Source organism: Dendrobium catenatum, unplaced genomic scaffold (assembly GCF_001605985.2).
Source record: "Dendrobium catenatum unplaced genomic scaffold, ASM160598v2 fragScaff_scaffold_1220, whole genome shotgun sequence".
Lineage (NCBI taxonomy): Eukaryota > Viridiplantae > Streptophyta > Magnoliopsida > Asparagales > Orchidaceae > Dendrobium > Dendrobium catenatum.
Window position 1 is genome coordinate 11,304,822 of NW_021319682.1, and position 17,163 is coordinate 11,321,984.

The following is a 17,163-nucleotide window of genomic DNA, read 5'->3' on the forward strand; positions in this document are numbered from 1 at the left end:
ATAAGAGATTTTAATTTTAAAAGAGACAAAAGAGACTATGTTTCTAACAACTATAAAAAAAAAAAAAAAAAAAAAAAAAAAAATTAGGACTGCAGCAGTTTACTGATTGAAAGAGTCTGTGACTCTATGTTTTCCTCAGAGCAATAAAATTACTTAGCAAGCTCCTACATTAAGAAGAGGTATTTGTTTTCACCTATTATAATAATAATTAAAAATTAGAGAGAATGATATATTTTTTGCTATATATTAATACCCAATTCATGAGCATAAGATAAAATTTGTTTGTCCTAATAAAAAACAATAATTAAATTGAGTTTTAAAGTACTTTATATACTTTTCTATTAGTGTTATACATAAATATTTTTTATTGCACTCATCAAAAAAAATAATCCATATACAAATAATCGAAGGATTATTTTAAAATTTAACTCAAAAGTAGAAAATTTCAAAATCGCCCGCTAACTATTTGTGTATAGCTAGTTTAGTCCCAGATTATTACATTGCCCCAATTTAGTCTCTCGACTGCACAGAACATATATAAAATAGTCCCTCATGTTATAATTGTAATTTATAAAATTAATCCCAATTTAGTTCCTTATACTCTATAAAATTGATTCCAATTTAGTCCTAAAAATCATTTTGAATCAATTTTATACCGTTGATGAACTCATACTTTGAGACTAAAATGAACATATACAAGTAGTAGAGGGACTATTTTAAAATTTAACCCAAAAAATATTAGAATCCACCATGGTAAAAAATTTAATCAAAATATTGTGACATAAATTTTTACATGAGCTTTTGTGATAATTGTTTAAAGCAAAAAAATCTTTGCATGATACCTAAGAGCAAATTAAAAAAAAAAAACCCATTTTCAAATTTTAGGAAAAAAAAAATCAATTCTTTAAAAGGCTTTTTTTCTTTATGGTTTCTTTCAAATTCTGCAAAATATTATTATCAGTCTACATGATTAAGATTATTAGCTCCATTTATGTAGTTAGTAAGATAATTACTAATGATCCTCAATTATTATATTTGTTTGATACATAATCAAAATCACAAAATATTGATTAAATTAATATTTTTTACAAAATAAATTAAATGCTTAAACAAAATTCAAAAATTCAAAAAAATATCCATCACCTTCAAATACTCTGAAAATAAAAATAAAAATGGCCTCTTCCGTGTCTAATCCCCAACCCCTTTTCTTCCCTCTCTTTTTGTTGCGTGTGTAGAAGTCCATGGTATGAAGAAGTCAGCGTCTGGCACATAATAAAATAGACCTCTCTCTCTCTCTCTCTCTCTCTCTCTTTCTCTCTCTCTCTCTTAAAACTAGACAGCAAGCTCAATTCCTCTTCCTCCCATGATTGGAGATTAAGGAAGCCAAAGAAGAACCAGAAGATCACAGAGCTAGCTTGATTTGCTTTCTGCCACTCCTGCTTAGGTACAGCTACATATAAACTATAGGAGGAGAGGATGATCAGTTATGTATAACTACTAAATTCTTCAATTCTCTTCTTTTCATTAACATTTTCTTCCTCTCCCCCTTCATCTACCAGTACTAAGCAAGATCATGTGTGACTACTTCTGGCAAAGGATGGATCAGAATAACCAAGGAGACCTCTCAGACATCTTCCGAAACAGCAGCAGCCACACCAGCAACGACTCCTGGCATCCACTGCCGGAGCCCGCCGGAGCCTTCGCGCCACCGTCCAACCTCTTCGGAGACCCGTTCGCTGAGATCGGAGACCCTTTGCTCGGTGAATTCGCCACAACCAACTACTTCAACTCGTCTGAGACTACGATTGTTAAGACGAATAGCACTGGTCGTAGTGATGACTGCGGTGCACAAAAGATGCTACTTGAGGAGGAAGGGAAGAGTAGCATCTTCTCAAGGATGTTGCAAATCTCTCCGGTGATCCCCAGCAAGATGTCGGCAGAGATCGGACCATCGCCGCTTGTGGGTACTGTGGCCGGGGATAGCAGTGGATGTTTGCAAATCTCATCAACAAGAGTGCAAGGGATCAAGAGAAGGTTGGTTGATCACCAATACTTGGTTGCTAGGGTTTTGTTTGAATTCATGAAGGAAAAAAAATAGAATTTTAGTAATTTATGAGTGATTATGAACTTTAATGATTGGATTTATATCTTCCCTGCCTTTTTCTTCTTTCTTTTCACTCATTAAAGAAAAAAAAGATGTGAGTTGGAAACAAAAGGATTCCCTTTTCCTCATTTCAAGACAATAAAATCATAAAATTGTGTTTTTTTTATCACCAATCTTGTAGTAAAAAGGGATTCTTCTCTTTCCTTTTAGGAAATGGAACTCTTTTTTCTTTGATAGAATCTGATATGATTAAGTACCCAAAATTAGAAATAAGAAATCTTTAGAAAACTTTGGTAACTTTTTATCCTTTTTATTTGTGGGGAATTATAGGAAAAGTCAGGTAAAGAAAGTGGTATGCATACCAGCACCAGCTGCAGCAAGTGGCAGGCCAAGTGGAACTGGAGAAGTAGTTCCTTCTGATCTCTGGGCTTGGAGGAAATACGGCCAGAAACCAATCAAAGGTTCTCCTTATCCTAGGTAATTGATTTTGTTTTTATATTTTTTTGTCATAGAGCTCAACTCTTTCTTGAGAAAGTTTTTTTTTTTTTTTTTATATGTATGTCATCCTCTCATTTTTTTTTTAATTTTATGAGTAGGGAGAGAGGTAGCACAAGAACATGCTAACATTCAAGTTAAAGGGACAACAATAAGATAGATAATATAGAAGAGGGAACATTACTATTTTCCTCTCTCTCTCTCTCTCTCTCTCTCTCTCTCTCTCTCTCTCTCACACACACACATTCATGATTCCTTCTCACTTAATCCAAAGTTAACAATCAAATGTTCAATACCTTCTCTTTCTCACATGAAAGAAAATACTGAACAGTTCATCATAACCTTCAACTTTGGATTAAGGAAGACAGAATCTCTCTCTCTCTCTCTCTCTCTCTCTCTCTCTCTCTCTCTCTAGATCTCTCTCTCTCTCTCTCATTCTTACTCTCCCTCCAACATTCACGATATTTTTTATCTTTACTCCAAATTTAATTTAAGATAATATCACATTACCTTTACAATTAAGAATTTATATAATGCAAATTAAGATAGGATTTTGTCTTAGAAAAATACATCCTTTTGTGTTGTTATACATATATATGAGCATTTTATATAGATGGAAGAGGTTTACTAAAATGAAGTTAAAAAAAAACTTTAATTTCATTATAGTAATATTTTATTCACATAATTTCTTAGCATCAGAGCAATAAATAAATTTTAAAATTTATGCCTATAATAATTAATGAAATATGTAATCATGATCATCCTAAAAACTAGCTAATTATATATATCAGCTTGATCAAATATTAAAAGTCTAAATGAATAAAATATAGTCATTTCATCAATCATAACAACTTGCTTTATTTTTTTGATTCTTTCAAATTGCATGTGATCTTTATTTGAAATACCTAATTAAGAAGCAATTTTTTTTAATAAAGAAAAATGACTGAATTTCTTAATTTGTTACTCTATGTACAGTAGTTTCTTGCTCATTAAGTATACTGATGTGTCTTATCTTCACATGGGAGGAAGATTTTGTCAATAATAGCATAGTACTTGTCAAGTAGATCAAGAGAAACTAATTGTCAAATCTCAGTAAAGTAGATTCATCTTAGTGCAATTTAATATTGATTAATTAAAATCATGTACAGTTTTCAAAATTTGTTGACAAAAATGTTTAAGTTCGTTATTAGAATTTATGTTCATTAATAGTCCATCTTGTTAGAAGTTGTCACATAAGAAAAATGTTAAGGAGGACTATTAAGATGAATGTAATGTAATATTAAAAAGAAGGATAAATTAAGTGACTTGTAACAGTTTCTGTAAGACTGTAAGAAAAATTAAGAATCATTAGGCATTACTACTTCTGTCTTATTGATGAAATTTCCATGCAATTCAGAGGTTACTATAGATGCAGTAGCTCAAAGGGATGCTCAGCAAGGAAACAAGTGGAAAGAAGCCGGACAGATCCTAACATGCTAGTCATCACCTACACTTCAGAGCACAACCATCCATGGCCAACTCAAAGAAATGCTCTTGCAGGATCAACAAGATCTCATCCTTCAAAGAGCAATAATAGTGCTTCAACTTCCAAGAATTCTCCTCACAACTTAAACCAATTAGCAACAAATATCAAGGAAGAGCACAAAGAGTGTTCGAGCTCAACCATCAATTTAGTCAAAGAAGAAGAAGCATATGAGATGGAGAAAGCTTTGGTTGATCCTCAAGATCATGATTTTGATCAAGTGTTCGATGAGAGTACTTTCATGATGTCAGATTCGAACCAGCCCGACGACTTCTTTGCAGATTTGGCTGAGCTTGAGTCATCCGATCCAATGAACCTCATCTTCCCAAAGGGATTCATGGGAGATCACGATCATGCTAAGTTGGATGAGGAGAGGGAAAGAAATAAGGCCTTGGATCCCTTCAACATGTTTGATTGGGAAGGAGGGAGTTCAATTGAAGAAACAAAAAGAGGTTTATGACATGACCTCTCGAAACAAATCAACACCTTAGGCTTCATTCGGGAAAGCTTTTCAGCTTCTTTGTTTTTCAAAAATCTCGCATGTTATATAATTTAGGCTTCAAATGGGATAGCTTTCTTATTGTTTTTTAAAGCAGCTTTCTAGTATAAAAATTTAATTTGTTGTACTAGAAAGTTGCTTTAAAAAGCAATAAAAAAACTGTCCCAAACGAAATCTTAAATTGGAAAAAAAATCTCCCAAGATATATCCTGATAAAAATTGTATCAAGATATGATCGCTTGAAAATCTTTTGATTTATTTTAAAATTAGTGTTATACATGAATAATTTGTATTGCTCTAATTTTAAAATAAATCTGATTATTTTAAGCCCATCCTCATATAATTTTTATCAGGATATTCTTACACAACTTTTTTCCTTTTAAATTTGTGCTTATAGCATGCGAAGACCGATCGACCATAAGAAGCAGACTTGCAGAACAAATTTTTCATGATTTTATTTCTACAATGCATCAAAACACAACACAACACAAGTACATGAAGCCCTCTATGATGTTATATAATTTACCTAGAGGTCTGGCTATATAAACCTTCACATATAGTAATTAGTTTAAGCTGTCATGAAGAGTCTTTCCTTCTTATAAAGACTTCTTTTACTTGTGTTTTTCCTTGTTAATTAAAGAATAATTTGTAGTTTAAGGATTAAAAAAAAGGATTTTTCTTGATTGAGAGAGAAAGATCATGTAGATCTACATACTCGTGATGTTGGAAGATGGGACAGAAAGCTGAGGAACAGAAGCATGGAACAGTGAGGGGCAAGTACATGCATGAGATGTCACTCAAAAAGCATTACAAGTAGTGCAATATCATCCATATCGTTAAGCTGGCTAGTCCTCTACTGTTTGTTTTTTTCAACCTTTATCATTTTTTTCTTCCCTTTCTTCTCTTAATTCAAAGTGGAAGTCAATTAAGTGATCTGATGAAAATAAATGGGGAGTGTGTGACCACTTTTCTGTTGCTTTAGCATTGAAACAGTGTTATAGTTTGTTCTAAATTATGATAGTTAATAGGAGATGGGAAATGGTCTGATAGAAGAGAGATGACTAGCTTTATTGTTCCTCAACTTTCTGTTTGACATCTTTTAATTATCTTGATCAACAATAAAGGTCTATTTTTACAGTGTATCAGTGGCTATTTTCTTTTGGCAATAAAACTTTCGAACCCTTTATGTAGAATTTTCTATCTATTGGTGTTTTGGATCATTGTGAAGCTTTACTTCATTTATTTTTTAAATTAAATGAGTAAAATATGTAGTCCACAAAATCAATATATTTTATGCACTATTAAAGTTTATACAACGAAGATGTGACCAATAAACATGAGCACAGGCTAATGGACCCTTCGGCCCACCTCATCAGCATTGGTGGATCCCACTCAAGTTAAAGTGCTCATGTAATGTATTAGAGATGTCTTTTTTGGAATTCTGCGCCCTAAATTTATCAATCCTACGTGTGCCTACCCATCCTGCCATCTGTTTGCGAATCTCGTCTTCACAATCGCCTTGAAGAGGCCGCCACCTTAATCTTCGAAGCCTTCGTTAATTTTTTATGCAACCTTCTTCTTCGAAGACCTTAGAGTGTATGTAAATCAGTAAAATATGTAGGCCACAAAGTCAAAATATTTTCAGCACTCTTAGAGTGTATGCAATGAAGATGTGACCAATAAACATGAACACGAGCTAAGGGAACCGTCAGTCCACCCCACCAGACAAAATAGCATGATATTTAAAGTTGATAAGTCCTAGCTCAACTTAATTACAATATTTTCTATTAAGCTAGGCATACACCAAAAATTTTGACCAAAAATTTTTAGATATATTCTAGTTTACTTGAATCAAGTTAATTCAATCAAAACTTGTGTAAAGACCTAAAGATTTAACCAAATTATCTAAATAGGTCAAGATGCATAAACAATATTTTTCATCTATTTGATCTAATTTGACCCTAACCGATCTGATCATCGTTATGCCTAGGTTGAAGATATTGACATTCCCCACCATCTACTCTTACATATATTAGGGCATGAGAAGTATTAATATATGACATATCGTTGAAATGAATTCATTAAAAATAATTAATAACTTTAAACAATTAAACACTATTTATATGTGCTAAAAAAATATTTTTTCACATAACACTCAAACCAATGCATTTCCAAATGTCAAATTAGTTTGCATTTAATTATCTCTAAGTTCATAATTTGAAATCCTCAAACTCCTTATATCTAAGAAGCCAAAGTGCGTTAATTAGTTCAATATCATGAAGCTTTTAAGAGCTATAATTTGAATTCATCATCTTGTTTGATTATGGCACCAAACATTGACTTGTGCTTATGTGATGCTCTAAGTCATATTTGTATTTATATAATGGGAGTACAAGCTGGTCCAATATGTAATTAAGTCAACTAAAGTTATTAATTCCAAGCTCTTTCTTTTTTCTTTCTTTCTTTCTTCCTTCCTCTTCCTTTCTTTGTAGGATGGTCATATTAAATAGCAAAAAAATTAATAAATAATAAAGAAAGAATATGCTACAAAGAATGAATGATATATAAAAATGTGTTGGAACTCATTTTTATCAGTGGATTAGGAGTGTAAATGAGTTTAGTCGAGTTCGGGTTACCTCTGATTTGAGCTTGAGCTTGATTTATTGATCGAGTTCAAGTTCAAGCTCAAGCATTATTCTATGAGTTTGAGCCTGCTAACAAGCCAACTTGTTTATTCAGAAAGAGAGGTAATGATTATAATTGAAGTCACTATTATAATAAAAAAGGTAAAATGAATGAGAAATTAGAAGAAAAATAATAAATAAACAATTAATATATGAAAGTAAATATAATTTTTAAACATTTTAAATCGCTTTATACTTAAAAATCCTTAGTAGTAATATGTTTTGAGTTTATTTTATATTAATATTTTTTAAACGAGCCAGCTTACGATCTAATGAGTCGATCGAATGTTGCAGGCTGAAATTTGACTCGTTAGCTTATCAAACTCAGCTCACCGTAAATTAATCAAATTTAAAACAATATTCATTTTTTTAAAAGAGTTTTTATTGATTCAATTAATCAAATACTTACATATGCAATGCAAGTTTTTATTGTAAATTTTTATTAAAAAGGATAATATTTATCTAAAAAATTTGTTCACCACTCTTATGAATTCACAACTTATTATAGGCTTAAAACATATAGTGTGTATGGGGTGTACATTACATGAGTATTAGGTGCATTGTTGTGTAGTTGGTGCACCTAATACAAACTCAATATTTATATATATACACACATTCTTCTTCACATCATTTCACCTAAAATAAGGAGTGTATTTGAAGCCAATTTTTTTTTTCACAAAAATAATTTAAGAAATTATAAGATATGAGGTATAAAATAAAATAAAAAAGGAGCAATTACATACATTACACTTAAATCTTATCTATTTATAAAATTAACCAAGACCAACTACCAAATTTATAATAATACCACTTAAATATTTAACTATTTTTTTTCTTCCATTAACTTCTAGATTATTTGATTGTAGCACATGTTAAAATATTGATCAGCTACTCATGTTTGATCTGAACCACAATAATCTCCTTAGAAATAGACATCAAACATGTTAAGAAAATAATAATAATAATAATAATAAAAAGATGATCACATGTAAAAGCCTAGTTGATATTTTACTATTATATTTCATTAATAAAAATCATTAAATAGCAACCCATGTAATTTATTCCAAATCATTTAAAAGTCTAAAGTCACATCTTTTTATACAATAGGAGCTTATATTAGGAAATTTTGATGCTTTTCATTAGTAATAAAATAATAAGAAAAATATTTAAAACATTGTATGCCTATAATTTTAGTGTTGTTGAACCTTTTGAGTAGTTTGAGCACACAATTTAGGTGAATTTTGTTAAGGCTCTGTGTGACAAAAAAAAAAAATTTTTTAATATATTAACTTAAAAATGTCTAAAGTAAAATTTGAGAGTATGTAAATAATCCGAGCTAACATGAGCTCAGCTCATTAATTAATGAGCTTGTGAGCTATAGGCTTAACAGGTCTATAAGTTAAGCTCTATCGAGTCATAAATAAGTTCAAACTCACGCTTATTAGGACGACTCTGGTCATTGGCTCAAAGAGGCGGAGCTCATGTCTTATGATGTATAGGTTCATTTATCATGTGTGATTTTAATAGAGAACTCATGCCTATAATAAAACTCATGGTCATTTTTCTCTTCTAGATATTAACTTTAAGCTCCAAAAGACAAATCAACGCACAAAACAAAAAGAGATTCTAAGATAGATATGCTTGCCACAAATAAAGTCCTTTAGGTTTTCACCTTTTAACTATCACAACCACAAGACCATCCATTATTAAAGTTGACATTTCCCACTTGATGTCTCTTTCTCTCTGCATTTTCATTCATCTTTTAAGGTCCAAAACTCTCCTCTCATAAATGGCCATCTCTTCTCATTGATGTGAATGATATGCCATCATGAACTACAATATTTTGTCAATTCATGAAGGTATATTTGTGGGAGCCACCATATGTTTCTTTCTCATTTATTCTTTCATCAAAAGAAATGATGGAATGGTGAAGGTAATCATTGGTTAATATGCTATCTAATAGAGATCTGAGTCTGTTTAATCACAATATATATTTTCTTTGAATGAAAAGACTGCATGATATTCATTTCTTGCTATTTTTCAACCATGAAAGATTCAAGTCGCTTAATGCTTTAATTTGAAAGTTTTGCTTCAGAGTTCAAAGTAACACTTCTTTAAGTAGCTCATCTTGATTTGTTGGTTGGGAGCTTTGACTATCAACCAAGAGGTTGCAAATTTGAAGCTTGCGTATGTGATTTTTGCATGAGTTTACGGCCTTAATTGGCTAAAAAAGTTTCCAAAATATATAGCATTTTTAATGAGGGGTGGGGAAGAGATTGAAAGAGATTTTCTTCCCATTGGAGGAGAAAGGGTATCAAAATTATTTTTGGCTGGTACTTTTCAAATTGATGATTACATTATTGAATTTGATTGAATATATGAGAATTACTTATGAATTGAATTTCATCTATTTTATGATACTTTAATAATTTGTTAAATGTTTAAAATTTATAAGAATGACTAAATGGCATTAGTATGGCTTATTATTCATTTAACCTAATGAAATATAATTCTGTTTTTTGAAAGCTTTAAAATTCAAAATTGCTTGAATTTAATTTCTTAAATTATTTCATAAGTAATTTGAATTTTAATTTAAGCAAATTGCATGTTGAGACAATATAATATGCTTAGACGAGCTAATTCTAAAAAATGCACCCAAATAAAATGTATGAATTAATTCTAAGTTAGTACTGCGCTGCGTTAAAATAAACAAAAGATTATAAAATTTTCAAAATGGGTCACAACCCACCAATTTGTATGGTGTTTGTCCAAGAACTTATTGAAGATTTAAACTTCTCAATATTGCTATTGCAACCTCTAAACATGCCAAGAATTTCAAGTTGTTCATAGTGTTGGATTGCTCTCAAGGAGTGCATTTTCAAAGAATAAATAAACAATTTTAGCTATTAATTAGTTTCATTTTTAGTTATTTTATTGATGTTTTAACAATAATTTGATCCTAGCTAACATTAGCGTATTGCCAAGGTTGTAAAGTGGAGATATCTAAATTTCAAATGTGATTATAAAACTATAATAACAAAATGAATAAAAGCATACGAGATTATTCTCATAGTGATTAGTCAACTCATATGATATATATATTGAGTAGATTGAATTTCAAGTTTTAATATCTTCTTGTGGCAAGTCGCTAGAAGTATATCCCTATACAACCTTTTCTTAAAGTCAAATGATTTTATTAATTCTCGAGAGTCTGATCTCCCAATCTATACGAGACTCATTAAAATTCTATATATAAGCCCAATTCGTGTCACATCTTGAATAGGCTGTCAACCCATCTCCAAAGACATTTGTCTTCCTTCACATCTCTTTCTTATTAATCCAAATCTATATAAAGCTTACTGACTAGCTACCTCTTCTCAAAAATAGGCGAAGGGTCAAACACTATTGTTAAGAGATGCGTTGTTGATAGACCATGTCAAGGTTTCTTCATCCCTCTTTTTTGAAGAAGCTAATTACAAAGACGACGATAATTACCAATGCTACTTGCCCATAGATGATTCCTAATCCAAATTAATACAACTTCATTCAAATTAACCAAAACCCAAAGCATACCTAATTATTATCATTTTCTTATTAAATCACATTCAAAGATGATATTTAGGTCTTCTTAAAATTATCAATGCTACTTGCCCATAACACCTCTAATCCTTAGCTCACCAAAACTAATGCCCTATGCAAACAAACTTTTGTATATTCCCATATAGAAAACCAAAGATATGTTGAGTCCTAAAAAAAATATGTTGTAATCTATCTAATTCTACTTGATTGCTTGGATAAATATGTGCTTACTTTATGAATATTATTTATGTAGAAGGCTTCGTTTGGGACAGCTTTCGTAATGCTTTCTAAAATAGCATCCTAATATTAAAATTATTGAACTAAAAATTTTTGTGCCAGAAAACTACTTTTGAAAACTGTAAAAAAAGTTGTTCCAAACGAAGCTTAAACTTACCTCAATTTTTAAAAAGGTAATAATCATTGATAAAAAAAATAAAAAAAATGAATAAGATTTCTCAATGCTATTGCAACCTCTAAATAAACATGACAAGAATTTCATGCTGATCATAATATTGGATTGCCCTCAAGGAGTGCATTGTAAAAAAAATAAATACACAATTTTAGCAATTAATTAGTTTCATTTTTAGTGATTTTATTGATGTTTTAACGATCACTTGATCCAAGCTAACTTTAGCATATTGCGAGTATGTAGAAGTGTACAAGGTTGTAAAATGGAGATATCTAAATATTAAATGTGATTAGAAAACTCTAATATCAAAATGAATAAATGCATACGAGATATTTTCTCATTGTGATTAGTCAACGGATTTGATATATATTGAGTAGTTTGAATTTTCAATTTTATTATATTATTGTGGCAAGTCGTTGGAAGTATATCCCTATACAACCTTTTCTTAAAGTCAAAAGATTTCATTCCTTCTAGAGAGTTCGATATCCCAATCTATAAGAAACTCATTAAAATTCTATATATAAGCTCAATTCGAGTCACAACCTTAATAGGTTGGCAACCCATCTCCAAATATATTTGTCTTCCTTCACATCTTTGTCTTATTAGTCCAAATCTATATAAAGTTTATCGACTACCTCTTCTCAAAAATAGGTGAATGGTCAAATACTGCTGTTAAGAGATGCATTCATAATAGCGGTATTTGAAGAAGCTAACTACAAAGACGAAGATAATTCCCTAATGAACCATAAAACCTATTATTCGAGCAGAGCCGACTAGATGGTTCCTAATCCAAATACCAACTTCATTCAAATTAACCAAACCTCAAAACATACCTAATTATGATCAATTTCTTATTAAATCACATTCAAAGATGTTATTTATCTAACATTTTAATTAGTTTTTGGAATTCTTAACCCAAGGTCTGCTTAAAATTATCAAATCTACTTGCCCATAACATCTCTAATCCTTAGCTCGCCAAAAATAATGCCCTATGCAAACAAATTTGTCTATTCCCATATAGAAAACCAAAAATATGTTGAAGTCCTAAAAAAATAATGTTGTAATCTATCTAATTCTACTTGAATTGGACAAATATGTGCTTACATTATGAAAATTATTTATGTAGAAGGCTTCGTTTGGGACAGCTTTCGTAATGCTTTCTAAAATAGCATTCTAATATTAAAATTTTTGAACTAAAAATTTTTGTACCCAAAAACTACTTTTGAAAACTATAAAAAAATTGTCCCAAACGAAACTTATACTTACATCAATTTTTAAAAAGGTAATAATCATTCATAAAAACATTAAAAAAATGAATAAGATTATTGTTTGGATCATAAAAACCTTAGTATAATTAATTAGTCAATACATTCTATCATTCAAAATCATAGAAAAAAATCAATTATAAATATCATCAACAACATAAAAAAGCCTATAAGCATTAAAAAGCTCAACTATTTTCTCAATTAGGAGTATCCATCAACATGTCAATAGTAATCAAATCCTAACAGAAGTCCAGTGGCAAATTGGACAATTGTGGCAGAAGGAAGTCGTTGTCTTTCAAATACGAATGGGCTCCCTCACGAGCAGCTACCACATCATAATTTCCTTGGGCCTGATCCAGTGGCTGCATATGAGCCTTATGAATTGTAATACGTGCTTGAATGACTGCTAATTCATTCTGGGCCGTTGTAATTTGATTCTGCAAACGGGCAATTATTTCCGTGCAGCCGTAGATTGGGTTCTGGACGCGCCAATGGGCTTCCGTGGCGATTGCATCTGCTGCCTGGGCCCGTTCATGGGCCGGAAGTTGCTGCACTAAGTTGAAATAGATAAGTAACACTAAAATGGATTTATATATGAGAACTGCTGATTTATTTTCCCTGAAAAGAGTTATTTGAATTTAATATATAGAGCTATTTTAATATATAATCCATCAATATAAGGTACTAATATCGACCTTAGCTAAATATTTCAAATAAAAATCAGAATAATAATATTTAAAAAAATTGCATAAATCATTATCAACTTTTCATCAAAAATTTCCTACCAAAACATGATTAAAATTATTATTTGTTAAAAACTTTTAATTGATATCCATTTTTTAAAATTATGGCTGATTTTTCTAATATTCCAATGGCCAACTTTTTAAAAATAATAAAATAATTAGGAATATTTATTTTTATATATTGAATAAAAACTAAAATCTTTATTTGAAGAAATAATATTTACAAGTAATTAAAATATTTATTTGAAGTTTTTCATTTGAACGGCTTTGTTATTGTTTTTTAAAATAATTTTTTAGTATAAAAATTATAATTAAAAAAAAATAGTATTAAAAGGTAAGCAATAGTAAGAAATTTCAATGAGTGAAATTATTACGTGCAGTCACTAGACGCTATCCGAAGGCGAATCAGGAGACGCCATGTCACTTTTTTGTTGTGTATCGATATTGTGTACTAATGTGTACCGGGTGTCATGGCGTATCATGATTCGCCTCCGGATAGTCCGGTAACCGCATATAATAATTTCTCATCAAACGAAGCCTAATATTCAATACTTTTGATGAGAATATTATTTTGAATAAGACAGTAGAAGCAAGATTACCTGGAGCATTCTGGCGACATTACTGGCCCCAAAGATCTTATGAACAAAAGCAAACCTATCAGGTTGAGAATGGTGGAAATAGGGAGCCAAAATACAATCTTCTGAGCATCTTCTTCTCAAGAACTTGCAAGCAGCGCATCTCCTTCCGCCATTAATGCTAATACTGGATTTGAAGTACGTATTTGTAGAGGAGAATGAGCCACCCGACATAATTATCTTTGAATTCGACTTCGGATATTTCAAAATCTTAAGAGGATATTACAGAAATCTGATTCGGGGAAGAAGAAGATTTTCTCTGGATTTCTTCCCTTTGGAGAATGATAAGACTGATATATAGGGAGAGGATTGCTTGAATGGAGAGCCTAACGGCTAGTTGATTATTTGAATTTATGTTGTTTAGGGTTTAGGAGAGGAGAGGAATGGAAGGTTTTTGGATTAATTTCTATATAGAAATTTATTTCTGTGTAAATTAAGAAAAAGAAAATTATTTCCAAGCCCGGCTCTTGCCTTACTTGGCGAAGCCTCTCAACTTCTGATGAGGTTGATGAAGACAAGATGGCGTAGGTGGGACAAACGGATTTCATCCTATCAGAGTAGGGCTGCAAGCGAACCAAACGTTCGATGATCTACTCCAGGGGCGGAACTGTTCACCCGTTAGGGGGGGGCAATTGCCCCCCCTTAAAAAAAAAAAATTTATTAGAGAGGGGCATTTTAGTAATTTGACTCATAAAATTGTTATTTTGTCCCCCCTTTGCCCTAACCCGTCGTATTCCACAAACAAAACACGACGCCTCACGCCAGGATTCAGGAAGCATCGCCTCTTCGGTGATTCTCGTCATCGCCATCGCGTGGGACGGTGGGAGCCTGCTTTCTGCTTCGAATTTTCGGTGATTCGCCGCTCGCACAAGAGAGGAACGGGAACCGGTCATCTGGCTTCGTGAATCACAGGGCTTCGTTGTCGGCAGGATCCCTTCGTATATATATATATATATATATATATATATTATAACATAATGATATAATTATTTTAATTAATAAAATTTAAATTAATTAAATGTTATAATATATCTTGTAGTTTTAATTTCTTTACCATTGCTAATTTATTATATTACATCATTAGATCTTGCTCATTTTATAGCTCAAGAATACTCGTTAGATTTGTTCATGAGCATGCTTGTTTGATGTTTAAAAAAATTCGTTAAATATGTTCACGAACAGAGCTCGTTAAGGCTTGTTTGTTTAAAGCTTGATAAGCACTAAACGAACCGAACACAAACCAAACATGAACCAAACATGAACACCATTAATTTAAACGAATCAAACATGAACACAAATAATAAAGCTTGAATCAAACAAGAACCGAACTTGAACAAGCTAATAATAAACAAACACAAACATGAACACTTACATACTCAGCTCTGCTCAGTTCGTTTGCAGCCCTGTATCAGAGGGTGGTATTTTAGCACCATGGGCTGAACTGCTTAAAATAGTTCTCAACTTAATCGCCACCTTGGTTTGTAGGGACTTGGGGTGCAAATGAGTTGAGTCGAGTTTGAGTGAAGGGGTATTCGAGCCGAGCTCTGCTGTCAAATACTGAGCTCGAACTCAAGTCGAGCTCGAGCTCAACTCAACAGAGGAAAAAAAAATTATAATAAGGTCGTCGAGCTGCTCGAGCAACAATTCGAGCTCAGTGCGTCTGTCGTAGTCAGGTTCTCACGTCGCAAGCATCCATTTGTCGCCGCCAGCTTCTCGTCGTCGCTAGCTTCTCTTCAACCAGAGACGCCAGCTTCTGCTGCGTCATCGCCAAGATAGCTTCTCCGCATCGTGACGACTTGTCACCAGCTTGCGTCCGCCCGTCGTGCCAGGTTTTCGCTCGCTAGCATTCGCATGATTCCGTTTTCTCGCTGGCCATTTCAATTTCCCGCGCGATTGTATTTTTTCATTAACGATTTCATTCGCGAGCTACTCGACAAGCTCGCAAGCCGAGCAGTGGCCAGTTTTGAGCTCGAGATCAAAATCCTATTCGAGCTCTACTCGCGAGCTCAATAACTTGACTCATTGAGCCTATTGCCTAGCCGAGCTCAAATTAGCTCGCGAGCCGGTTTGACTCGGTTGCACCTCTAGTCGGGGCTTTGACTAATTTAAAGATTTTGGGTTCATATATAAATTAAATTTAATTTAATGACTAAAAAAAATAGAATCCCCACAGGCTCCCTACTGTCGAATAAAGGCGTGCCATTTAGAAGGAATTGGCCCCCAAGTACTAAACAAAAATAAAGAAAATAAAACATATAAACTTTATTTAAATACTCTAATATAAAACAAGCCAATCAAGTCATCGCAATTTTTTTCTCTCACTCAAATTTATATGAACTCTCGTCGTTTGAAGTGCACATGAATGAATACCCTCTTATAAAGAAGGCATTATTATTATTATTATTACTAATAAAAAATGTTAATGTTGAAATATAGTTTTTTGTGCGGACGAGATTCGATCTTAGATCTTAATAATATCTTTATGATTTTTTTTATCAAATAAACTAAGCCGAATTTAGAATTTACTATTTATTTAAGAGTGATTTACATAAGAAGTTTTGTTTAATATGCCCTGTGATACTTGAAATCATACGTTATTTTATTTCTTGAGGAATATGCTAAAATTTTTTCTTCAAATCAAAATCCTCCCCCCTTTCATCACCATAAGATATTTTTCAACAACAAAAACAAAAACATCAAGCCTTTGTCTCTACACGATCGTTGTCAGGTCTCAACTCCCAAATGAAAAAAAAAATAAAGTCAAAACCAGCGTAAAACTTATGAAATAATCATGAAATATTTTTCAATAACCAAATTTTATTTATAATCGGACATTCTCCAAATCACTGTCATCTACTCTTATTTAAAAAAAAATTAAAATAATGTTCGAATAAAGTTTTAATGATGCTTCAATAAATTCAATAAAAATTATTAAAAATTTGGATAAAATATTTAAATTAAATGTTCAAATAATATCTTTTCAATTTTCACATAAAGTTCAAACTTATTAGACATAATAGTATATCAGAATATAAACATAACAATAAATTATAAAGTAAACATAACAAATGATAAAATTTAATGAGAAATCTTTACATTCAATTAAAACAGTTATAATATTTAACAACAGCCATAACATAATTCTAACTTTTCTACTTAGCAGTTTTTTAATATAAAATTTTTAAAATTAAAAAATATATATATATATACTAAAAAATAGTAATAAAA

The 17,163-nt window shown here is 31.5% G+C and overlaps 1 protein-coding gene across 1 annotated transcript; it reads left to right on the forward strand.

Annotated features, from left to right (window-relative positions):
• The first annotated feature begins 1,304 nt into the window (after positions 1-1,304).
• LOC110115144 (probable WRKY transcription factor 14) lies at positions 1,305-5,794 on the forward strand. Its single transcript, XM_020848279.2, has 4 exons — positions 1,305-1,444; positions 1,560-2,034; positions 2,435-2,581; positions 3,996-5,794. The coding sequence occupies exons 2-4, from the start codon at positions 1,574-1,576 to the stop codon at positions 4,579-4,581; spliced, it is 1,194 nt and encodes a 397-aa protein (XP_020703938.1). The 5' UTR covers positions 1,305-1,444; positions 1,560-1,573; the 3' UTR covers positions 4,582-5,794.
• Positions 5,795-17,163: the final 11,369 nt, after the last annotated feature.

Coding starts and splice junctions, on each gene's coding strand:
- LOC110115144 (XM_020848279.2), top strand. CDS start 1,574: ATGTGTGACTACTTCTGGCAAAGGATGGATCAGAATAACCAAGGAGAC. Junction 2,035..2,434: donor GTGCAAGGGATCAAGAGAAG/GTTGGTTGATCA, acceptor GGGGAATTATAG/GAAAAGTCAGGTAAAGAAAG. Junction 2,582..3,995: donor AAAGGTTCTCCTTATCCTAG/GTAATTGATTTT, acceptor CATGCAATTCAG/AGGTTACTATAGATGCAGTA.